Source organism: Trachymyrmex cornetzi, unplaced genomic scaffold, assembly GCF_001594075.2.
Source record: "Trachymyrmex cornetzi isolate Tcor2-1 unplaced genomic scaffold, Tcor1.1 scaffold16, whole genome shotgun sequence".
Lineage (NCBI taxonomy): Eukaryota > Metazoa > Arthropoda > Insecta > Hymenoptera > Formicidae > Trachymyrmex > Trachymyrmex cornetzi.
Window position 1 is genome coordinate 6,096,168 of NW_017296201.1, and position 12,063 is coordinate 6,108,230.

The 12,063-nt window shown below is 39.7% G+C and overlaps 1 protein-coding gene across 1 annotated transcript in view; it reads right to left on the bottom strand.

The window, feature by feature from the left end:
• LOC108758579 (A disintegrin and metalloproteinase with thrombospondin motifs 7) overlaps positions 1-12,063 on the bottom strand; it is a 45,417-nt gene that overhangs the window by 9,918 nt on the left and 23,436 nt on the right. The window contains exon 3 of the mRNA XM_018503578.1: positions 4-135. Within this exon, the coding sequence (XP_018359080.1) occupies positions 4-135 (132 nt within the window). The remainder of the gene's footprint in view (positions 1-3; positions 136-12,063) is intronic.

Sequence of the window (12,063 nt, forward strand, 5' to 3'; positions counted from 1 at the left end):
GACCGATGTGCGGGCACCGGCGCCTAAGTCGCCGCTCGTCGCTTCGTCGGCCGACGATGTGCCGCGTTTTTCTTCCAGGGACACGGCGACTGGTTCCAGCCAGAACTCGCCGTGATCGCCGTGCAGCATACCTGCCTGAAACACAAAACCGGGTTTCGTGTTACCCAAACGGCAAACACACAGAGGCCGGCGAAACTCTCGTCGTGACTCGTGACGTCTCCCGGCGCGGCCGAATACGAATGGACCGTTTAGCTTGAAAGTGGCACGTACGTCATCCTGAGAGGCTTGTTAACTCTTGGCGACGTAAGGGCGAGAGTGTTGTCTCGATATTTTTAAGCTTCGCGCGTATTATCTTACGTTCACCAATTAACTTTCGGTATAATAAAGGGGTGTGTTTAATGTCAAGACTTCATATGAACGATACTTGGAAAGCTTCTTACCGCAGTAATCGCAGCACTAACGCAAGCTTAACTGCTAAAACTGATTATACAACATATATATATCGTGTATTTCAGAACATTTACGTCATCCGAAATGTCAACAGATCACTATGTCTAATTAAGCGTGGAAGTTACGTACTACGTTACAACGAAACGAATCGCGATCTTCAACGTGGGAAGAACGTCGAACGCGAGAAATGGTAAGATTTGCGGGGGCGGTAGTATCTCTTCGCAATTTTGCACACCGCCGACGGTGACGATATACGGAAATATTAATACGATATATAAGATTATAACAAACTTGTGAAAATGAAGCACAACTGGATTGGGGTGGTAGCGCGCATTTGGTATGAAATCTCTCCCTCTCTCTCTCTCTCTGTCTCATTTGGGTATTAATATTATATAAGTATGTTCGCCTTAAGTACTTGGAAATTGAGTTTCTACAGAGTTGGTTTATATCAGCGTATGCTACCGAGTATTATGCTTAGTTCCCGTGAAGTGTATAAGCACTTGAACGTGGAAAGGACACCGCTCGATATCGCGAGAGCAGAGGAGGATGTTAATGCAAAGCTTATTGAAACTTGCCGCTCATTATTTCAACCATCAATCGCTATATCTGACGGGAAACGGTGAGACCTGTCAGTGACCATAGGTGATTAATGCCAGAGCATAGCTACGGGCTAATCTGCAGCATGATCAACATCGATTCGCATTATTCTATTTCTTGTTACGAAGGTGTTAGAGTTCGGACCTCCGACGGCGCATCAGGCGTCATGGAACAAGTATCCCGAAGGTCCATGCAACGGCATAAAAAGAAGGCGAGAGGTCTAGAAGGTAGAGAAGATGAAGGCTTAGAAGTCGGGGATGACGTTTGCATATTTTATTGCTGTTGATTAACTCTCGGAATGAAACAATGTAAAACTTTTACGTAGACTAGAGAAGAGGATATGTAAATACATGCAGAAGAGAAAATCTAAATACACATTTAATTTATTTATGCTTATCTAATTGTTGTAATCGAGTAATTTTTCAACAAGTAATTGTTACGTGATATAGAGTAATTAGAAATTTATATTAATATTAATTATTTTATTGTATCTATATAATTATTAATTACTTATCTACTTATATAGTAATTAATATTAAACAAGATATCTTTTAAGACCGTAATGTTTTAAAACGCGACAAATTAGAAATAAAGATTCTAAATGGTGAAACTGAATCCTTAGAGCTTAATAATTCGGTGTAAATTTAAATACTTATATCCAATCCTGCAAATTGCGCGCCGAGTTTAATTTTAGTAATTAATTAATTACTGTAATAGTTACTTATATAAGTAGTACCTAATTAAAAATATTTTATTAATTAATTACTTTCCTTTCAGAATTTAAAGTTTTTTTTACATAAACAAAAAACAATATTGGAATACGTAATTCTATAATTTCATAATGCGATGAAAAAAGCATGATTGTGCTTTTCTTATTATCATTTTGATAAGCAAATATATGCAATATCTACCACGAGGAAATTTGATTAACAAACATTATTTTGGGCATGTATCATGAATAAATGGTAATATTTCATAAACAATATGCTATTAAAAATTCTATTTGCGCTTGTATCACCTGGCATACATATTAAAACCTAATAATCTAGATTGTTTTACACTGTACCACCGAAACGCAATATTATCATCGTTGGTGTCACGAGGCAGGTATTCGCGCTCCGACGAAATAAAACAACTCACAATGTGGAGCGAGAGAGGCTAGAGAGATAGAAAGAGAGAAAAAGAGAGAAAGAGACGGTAAAAGGGCTAAATATAGTCGGGCTGAGGTGGCGCTCACTATTTCGATTAGCCCTCGACGCAGACCGTGAAAAATCACGGCGCCAGACTCACAAAGGCGTGGAGGAGAAGGAGGAAGAAGACGAAGAAGAAGATGAAGAAGAAGAAGAAGAAGAAGAAAATGGAGGGCTTCGTCGTCGAAGGATTTCAAAGCGAAAGAAATCCGGCCATGACTCGGCTCGGCATGGGGCCTCGCGGCGTTCTCGCCTCCATCTCTTTTTCCTTTTTCCTCTTTATTGTGTCATCTTTGTTTTGTTGTGTGTGTGTGTGTGTGTGTGTGCGCGCACGCGCGCGAGCCTCTTTCTCTCCCTCGTCCCCTTCTCTTTTTTTCTTTTTCTCTTTTACGTACCCACAAATTTTGATTGGCCATATAAGGAATGATTTGTTCCCGCAATCCGTTTTGACGACTACAATAGACGGGCACTCGGACAAATATCTCGTCGTTAACTTCGTTAACCCTTTATGGCCCAAAAGAAGTTTGGAAAAAGCGAACAGTCGTTAAATATCTTGTCTTTGTTCAGATCGTATAGTCATATTGTCATATAATACGAATAGACATAGTCATAAAATTGTTCATTATTCCAAATGTATTCGGAGAGAAATCTGTCTCTTCGGAATTTATAACGGGTTAATAATCATGATTTCCGTTGATTCTTTCGGAAGGATTTATTCACCGATTATACAGAGTATGCTCGACAAAGACAAATATGACATCCGTAGATCGACCTGTGCGCTCTCATCCGAAATGAAATAATTGGGAGTTATGGTGCATATGTTACTTGCACTCTCGCGCGATATTTCATCCTTTAGTCGAGGAGATCTCCGATTCGCCGATATCCGCCGATAGGATTTAATTTAATAAATGCGACTTCTATTCGCTATTGGATTCTGCATTCGGAATACTTCATGTAAATCAAAAGTCTAGTCGTGTAGGAAAAATTTGAGTTATCGAAAATTCGTTACGTAACACAAATGTATAAATGAAAGTTCTATTATACTTTTGGTGATAAGATGTGCGAACAAATAATAAATTATTAAAAGTTTTCATCTTCGATATTTGATTAAATTGATTAATTATAGTTCCGCATCATTGAGAATGTATATACATTATATGAAATTATTATCGATTCTGCAATCTATTACGCGTTCACCGTCGTTACTATAGTCAAGAATTTGCTACCTCGGTTGAATATGCGACTAATTGGCAAGTAAATATATCTCTATACTTGCAAGACAGTTACCAGGAAGCGCTACTCGAGTATTTCTGTTTTTATTGGTATCCGTATTGTATGGGCTAACGGAGAATATATACGCTACTATCGTATTTCGCGGGATTCGATTAATTCCGCATATCGATCGATAATTTACGACAGTTTACAGTCGTGTCCTCCTCGGCGAAGGAACTTCTATCGTGACAGAATATATGCTGCGAATCTATTTTGCGTCATCTTTAATTGTCACGAGTGCTACGCTAGTCAAAAGTAAAACTCGAAATATAATAGATGTAATCCTTAATCAAGTCTTGCGAAATTGAAATTAGACCGACGACAATAAATCAAATAATGAAAATAATTTGATTTTTATTTAAAGCGGATCTTAGTGCTTAATAATACTAAATGCAAACCTCCCTATTGTGTTTCGGGATTGAAACTTTGATTCGTATAAAGCACCGATCGGTTTTTAATAAATCGTTATAATTACGTAAAATGTGACAAATTCGCGGAGCGCACGACAGGATCGCGAGTGTTTGAATTATTAATTGGGCTGCAACTCATTGCGAGCGCAACCCGGTCGACATAAATTACCAGTTCGCTAATCGCGCGACGCACACCCGCACTGCCGACGCAATCGATCGTGACGATTGCACAAATGCCGATCTGCTGGTAGGAGGAGTATACATATCGTGGCTGCGCACGTTATAGAAAAATCTATCGAGCGAGAAGCCCGTTTTACTCTGCGTTACCGCCGCGGTAGGCACGTTTCCCGAGAGTCGCGGACGCAACAAGGCGAATTCAATTAGCATAAAATACGTTCTTTCGCCGTGGTCGCAAAAGCATGCCGATCCTGGTCGGTCCATGGCGGTACCATGTTGCACACCTCCCTGCGTTGCCCGGCCCGGCCGGCGCGGCGCACCGACGATAGTTAAAGCGACTTTACCCTACAAACTAGACATACGCCGTCGCCGTATGTATAAATTATTATTGAACGACCAACGGGAAATATCGATGGGCGGTCGCAACACGGAGACACGTCGACGCCCATGTTTAGCGGTCGACGAGGCCTACGGCCAGGCTTTTACGACGCATATTTGCACTGTCTAAGCGCGTATTGGCTCCCCCGATGGTGATAGTTGCACGTACGCAAATATCTTCGCGCTTTGCCGCGCGGCTTGGTCGCTGTTAACAATCGTAAAAGACGATTAGGCTTGCCTCGATTGGCGAAACCGATACGATCTGCTTACGAGGTTCGGAGATTATCGTACTGCCGCGGTGATTGCCGAGGGAAATTAATTATCGGAATTCGCAGAAATGCTTGACCTCGTGTCGAATACGCAGCGTTAACTGGAATTCACTGTGCCATTGATAACGGTTTTACTGCTACGATTCATAATTCTAATTAAATTTTTATACGTTTCTTTACTTTCTCTTTGATGTTATTTAATCTGATAAATATAAATATAAAAATTAAGTAGAAAATTTAAAGGGCGAGTGAGAGTCAGAATATAAAAACGAATTTCTTAAATTATCATAATCAATATATTAATACGTAGATCTTAAAAATTAATGTAATAATAGAATTGAGATGATTACATAAATTAAATTATCCTTACGTGTGATAATTTAGTTTATGTAATCATCTTAATTTTATTATTACATTAATTTTTAAGATCTACGTATTAATATATTGATTATGATAATTTAAGAAATTCGTTTCTATATTCTGACTCTCATTCGCCCTTTAAACTTTCTACTTATTGTTAGTATTTATACTGAGAGTCCTGTACTATTGTTAATTTATAAATATAAAATACAATTTTCAGACTGGTATTCATAGTCGATTATTATCTGAGGAATAATCATAGTTTCATAAATTTTGAATTATTCGTCAATCAATGTTTAATTTTTATATGTAAGGAATAATCTTTAAATATTTTTTAATTTATATGAACCGATGATCTAAGAATGAATAAAATCTTAAATTGATGAATGGTAGATTTTAATCATTTATTTAGATGATAAATTTTATGTATACTGTGTTGTACTGCGTGTTGTATCAACATTGTGTCATTTTTTCCAATTCTAACATGTCTTCAATCATACTATGATTATAGTCATTCATAATAAATGATTAAATAATTAGGTTTTGAATAGATATTTTTTAAATAACTACTTTTTAAAAAAATAATTACTGCTATATTTAAATAAAATGTCAAACAGAACTCTCATTAATTAGAGTATGACGATTTTACTTAATAAATCTATGATTATTCGAGCTGATAATTGAAGATTCGAGACTAGGAATCGTAAATAAAAACAGATTTTTTAATCACAGATTCGTAAAATAGAGACCTGTAAAATATTAATCCAAAATATAAATATGTTATTACGCTTTCAATCAAAGACTGAAAATTATTTACAACTCTGAATTCCGGTCTATGTAAATAATCTTTAAAAACAAACATACGATAAAAAACATGAAACACATGTTGCAGTCTTGTTTTAACTATATCGAAGTGAATTACAGTTAAAAGTATCTTCCAATCGCGATCGATTAAATGACAAAATTCGATCGCTCACAAATACTCTTTTCGTATTGCGTTATCGTGGCGAGAATTTTGTTTTATCAACACATGGAAATAAAAATTGTGTCGTGTTGTGTACACGCGCTAGGTTTGTCCACTTTACGATATAGTATACTCCAATTACGATATCGGTAATTGTTATTTATACTATCATTCGAAAAAGTTTTGTTGTTAGCGAATGTAAAATTTGCTAATATTTGATTACGAATTTCCACGCCATCGAATTCGAATGTTCCTTTTAAACGACACGTTGCGTATCTGATGCATGTAGATCGAATCACGTCCAAACATTATGATAGAAATTTCAATTCAATTATGCACCATTCCGTTAATTTATTCTGTTGCAACGCGTTTCCCGAGCATTCGAGTTTATTTAGTAAACAGCAATTAATTCAGGAAAGTGCATCCCTTTATAGGATCCGGGCTTTGGTATCGGTTCCAGAAATTCGAATGATTCCGCGTAAACGACGTGATTGTACGCGGTGGCTTGCTCAATATGCGCCTTGTTAGTACCGGGATTATGCTCCTCTGCCGTAGCAGGGAATTTAATAATGCGCCAATAAATTATTGTAAATGTCAATCGCCGTCGCCGCGTTACGACCGTGTAACAAGTTATGCGCACGATAATCGTACGAGAGATCGCCAATGACATCAGACTTTGTATCCGGCGAGTTATCTCCGTACAATCGAATGCGAGAGACGCATAAGCCGTCATGGGTGTGTTTCGCTGTCACAGCACCGCACCGTAATACCGCGAGAGAGACGAGCAAGGCTAAATCGAGAATACGAAGCCGGCAATAAGATTATGTCCGAACAGAACGATGTACGATTCTTCTTTTCAAGTCCCTTGGGCGATATATCGCTATTCTCATGCCGATGAACGCGATACCTCGCTTCACTAGTATGCGTGGAATCTGTTTCAAGGTGCATGGACATTTTAGATTAACGGAAGGCTCTTTTCTTCGTGGAAACGTAGTTTTTATCTTTATTCCTCTTTTTGCATCTTCTTCTAACGCTTCCTGTCCCGGTTGTACCTCGTATCGTGAAAATTCCACGCGACGACAATGGCGACACAACGACGACGACGACGACGACGACGACGACAACGACGACGATGAGAATGTTTCCCGTGAGAACGTTTTCAAGCAGGGTACGCATAACGGTTTATACGCTAATAGTTGCATGCGTCAATTGATGCTTTATGAGGGATGCGATAAAGATAGCGGACAGCGAGCACTATATGGTCGCCGTGATTATTGCGGACACTTGGCGCTTCTCATCGCGCGAGATGTCGGGATTAATCCTCCTCGAGATATGCGATTCCGTCGGCTTCTGGAGTATTATCTCGCACTACGTGCGAACTAGGCGGAGTAATGTCTTCCGTTACTACAATCCCTCGTAGATCCGACAGTTCGTCACGGAGAGCAAGATAACGGATATTCCACACAAAACCCAGAATATCTAAGCGGGATATCGTATTCTCTGACTTGTTAAGGATGAAACCGGATGTCCGCCTGGGAGATAAGAAAAAGAATTCGGCCGAGGGCGAAAGACTATGATTCCGATGACGATAAATGCTTCCTGCCAGGGGAAACGTGATTTATACCGTCATTAGAGTAGTCGTCCTGGACTTCCCGTGTAGGTGGTATATAATGATGGCTACCGCGTATGTGTTTGTGGCGCGCCGGTTCTGGCTCGTTTTCCATGGCGGGCAGGAGATGCCGGCTACAAAAAAAGGCGCCCGCGTCCGACGATTATAACGTCCATAAACACCCAGTCTGTAACAGTTACGATGCGTCTTGGCAAAACCTGGCGACTTTAAGTGAGCTTACACACTCGCCGTATGTCCCCGTTAATTGGTACAGCGAGAAATATTCAATCCGAGTATCCGATCGTTTAACATTGGTTAAGCAATCCTTACTTGATAATTATAATGTTGATCGTGTGACGGGGATATTTCGACCTGAATATTTTACGTGATTCGGTGTTATCAGGTCCTTTTTTTTTACAGATCCTATTCTATATTTGAGAGACGCTGCGATCGACAGGTCAGTGATACTGAAGCTGAAATTGAGTTCCATTATAGCGGAAGTCTGTTCGGCTCACGTGTATCCGGGATACGGGCTCGCAAAGTGATCGCATCATTTATCACGAGATCGAGCTTCTTACCAGCCCTTTACACGGGGTGCTTCTTGAGTATACAGAATATTATCCTCAGATATTACCCCACGGAATATATATACCTCCTCGCGTAACAAAACCCTCGCGACCTTAATCGCTTTATCATTTTTTCCTCTCCTCACGTCTCTATATAAAAGAGAGAAAAACGAGTGGGCTATTAAACTCTAATTGTCAAAAGAAGTAACGAGGGACCACCCATTCCGTTAAGATTCGCCAAAATAGATACCTATTAATTGGATGGAGGAACAGCTCGTCGTTGATCAGCTATTACCAGTAATTATACGTTAACCGTGTATACGTGCTCATAGAGCCTGGAACCTGTTCCCCTACTGTAGAGCAGTAGAGTACATTGATTTGAATCGCCCGCATATTATACGTACTGTACTTGCACGCGGTGCTGACCGTATTCACGCCTCCTAGCCTTTCGCTACCGGGGGAGACGTGGTCGTAAATATTTGCCGCGGTTTACGGTATTGCGTATTATGTCGGACTCTCTCGCGGCCATGATTCTTTTACCGGGGCACCAATCGTATTTCAATTTTCCATTCTACAGGACGTATTCGCGCGAGCGCGGGCGCGCGAGAAAACGGCCGGCCGCGACAGCCTCTCGGGCTCTCGGATTGTATTCGTTTGGCGGGGGCCCGTTGCATATACAAGTGAATAATGCCGCGCGAAAGCCGATATCTCTCGCGGTCGCCTGTCATTGGCGCCGCAATAACGATCATTCTCATTTTTTGCCACGCGGTCCCCCACGGTGACAAATCGCTCTTTGTTGCGAAAGCGGAATTAATTGACCTATTGATTTATTACGACCCCCTTTTGTACCGGGTTTCACTTCTACGCACCGCGATACTAGCCGGCGATATTTCGCTTTTTCGTAGAACACACCCGACGCCTTTAGCTGACGGGGTTGATGATAAATCGATTGGGTGTGCTGATTGCTATCGGCTCCAGTGGGTCGGTACATATATGCATTAATTGCCGGTATTAATAGCGATAGAATGACGAACGGGGAGAAAACTGTTTTGGTCTGATGTGATGAGGCGATGATTCGATCTCACTGATCTCACCGAGTTAATCCGATCAACCTATATGTATATATATATATATATAGATATTTTCGAGACGCGGCGAGCTGTTAAATTAAAACGCGATGCCGATAATGAGAGAGCCACGTTGATCGTTTACTCACGGCGTACATGTTGCGTCTGTGTCGGTTGTAAAGAAGATATATGATGGCGATATATTACCACCGCACGAATTATTGACACGATAGCTGTTACTGTTGCTGATATAGTAACCGTCTTGCCAAATGCGGTAACGGGTGGCAATCCGTTATTGCGAGGCTACGTGAGCGATAAAACATTATTCGTAAACGAAATTGACTCAAATACGTCTTTTTTGTAACAATAACATGTCGATAGGAATAATTGAGCTTTCGCAAAAATTGATACAACTTCTTCGCCGGTATCACTTTAGTTGTATCCAATGCTCCTCCATCGGTTGATAAATTCGAACAGAAAGCACTGGTCGCGTCGCTAAAGACTAGAGTTTGTAATGTTTTCGCGATACCGCTTGTATTTCAATTCCTCGTCCATTGGGACGCGCTTCTGGGTAACCGCGGAATAATTCATCGGGACAGTCTTCAAGGAGTTGTTTCGAACTCGGTCTCAACGGATCGTGAGTAATGTGCGGTAGGAGCTGATATTTCTTGCCGCCGGCTGTCGCGTTGCGCCTCGCAATAACAATTATTTTCAACGACTCATTTTTTTTTATACAGCTGCACAACTTGGGAATTGGCGGGAGTGGAAAGCGTGGAAACGCGGAATTGATGGAGTGCCTGGGAATGCCAGCCGTGCGCGCCGGGATTTATTTTGTGCAACGAGCGGAAGATATTTGCTCATTACTCGAAAACGTTTCCGAACAGATAACGTTGACATCGTCGATCGATCACGATGTTCGAGATATGAGTATGTATCGAAATATTTAAATCAAAAGCGTATCTCTGAAGAATTTGAAAATATATTTTATCTACGAATATTAAAATTGCAGCATAATTATTTTAAAATAAAAATTTCACAGGATTATTTTTATATAAATTCAAACTTCATCGCGAAGATAAAAATTGAAGTTTTCCCTATTTAATTTTATTGTAAAGTAAGTATGATTAAAAGTAAACTCTAGACTGGTTTCTTGCAAAAAAAAAATATAAGGATATCATCTTTTAAAGGGTATTATGATAGAGTAATAATGTAATAGCGATCTCAAGCGAGCGATACATTAATCTTAATATAATAAATTTATATAGAGATATCAGATAGTGTGATAGCATCTCAAGTCTCACGAGTGATCAATCGAGATGTAAAACGCGACGCCATTACTGCGTTCGTTTGCGATATGGCCATTACTGCGTTCGTTTGTGACGAAACTAATTGCGCAAGGAGCGACCGAGTGGAATAATGACTTATACGTAAGTGCCGTTCGTTGAAGAAGAGTCACGCGACAAGATGCATGTCTGAGGTGCATTTTGCAGGCGCCGCACCGCGCCGTGACTGGAACCTATCGGTTCCAGCGATCGTTCTTGGAAATTTAATAGACACATCCCGACATAATCCTTGATTCTCGCGCCCGATGATATCATAACTCGCATTCTCGCGCCTATAGAGAGTACGTGCCTGAGCTAAAGATAAGCGGGGTTAAAAGATCCGCTTCTTGGGGCCTTGCGAGGGTAAAGCCAACCCCGTTTGTCCTGCGGGCCGGAAATTCTCGTCCATCGTCGGAAAAGAAAGCTCGGACTGTGCCTGATAAAATTTTCGTGCGGAAAACGATTTAGACGGTAATTCACGAGCGTATGGCTAGTGGGGTTTATCAACAAGACCGCGGCGACATTCTCCTACGATTGTGGTAAAAGACCGGGCTGGCGGAAGATAAAATTAATTACGATACACGTTTTACTCCCTCCGGTGGAAACGGTAACATAGTAGGCGAGATATCGCGAGAGCGATTGCTCAGCAGATAGCGTGGATGTTAGATAGTGAATTTTAAATTCACCATGAGAACTTAAATAAAATTTGAATTCCGTTCGCGCTAGGAAGTGAGATATTAATAATGGCAGCGATAAAATAATAAAGCTATCAGTGATAAATTAACAAAATTATCTAGTCTGTATCTTTCTAAAGAATCCAATTTATTATCGTATAAAAAAGATTTTTAATGTAAAGTAACCATTAAAGAGATTTAAAGAGATTGTAAAATGATATAAATTTTTTAAATATATCTAAGAATATAATTAACACAATTTATCAGTGAAAAATATAAAAAAGCGCATCAGAGCCTACATCGGCTGTTCGGATGTACAGAAAACTCTTTATTTTTGTGTGAATGTATTTTTGTGTAAACGTTTCGACCCTTCAATTCGGGTCCTTATCAATATAAAATATAAATCGAAATTACATCTAATTTTTTCGTTTCTCGCTTTTCTTTTGAATGACTACATAGGAAATCTGACAATCTGATGAGCGATGTGATTCTACTTATTGAAGCAATATGTATGACTTCGGTTTTACTTTATGTTTTTATATTATTATTGTATAAGTTAATATTTTTGATAATCATTTGGCTATACTTTACATAGGTAATTTGATATTCGGAAATCACCATTTTGGAATTTGCGTTAATTATGTAATTAGATTTATGTTATATCGATGAAGACCCAAATTGAAGGTTTGAAACGTATACAGGGTGTTTGGCGACTACCGCATTTTTTGTCATACGTGGGTAGAATAGCCTATACTGAA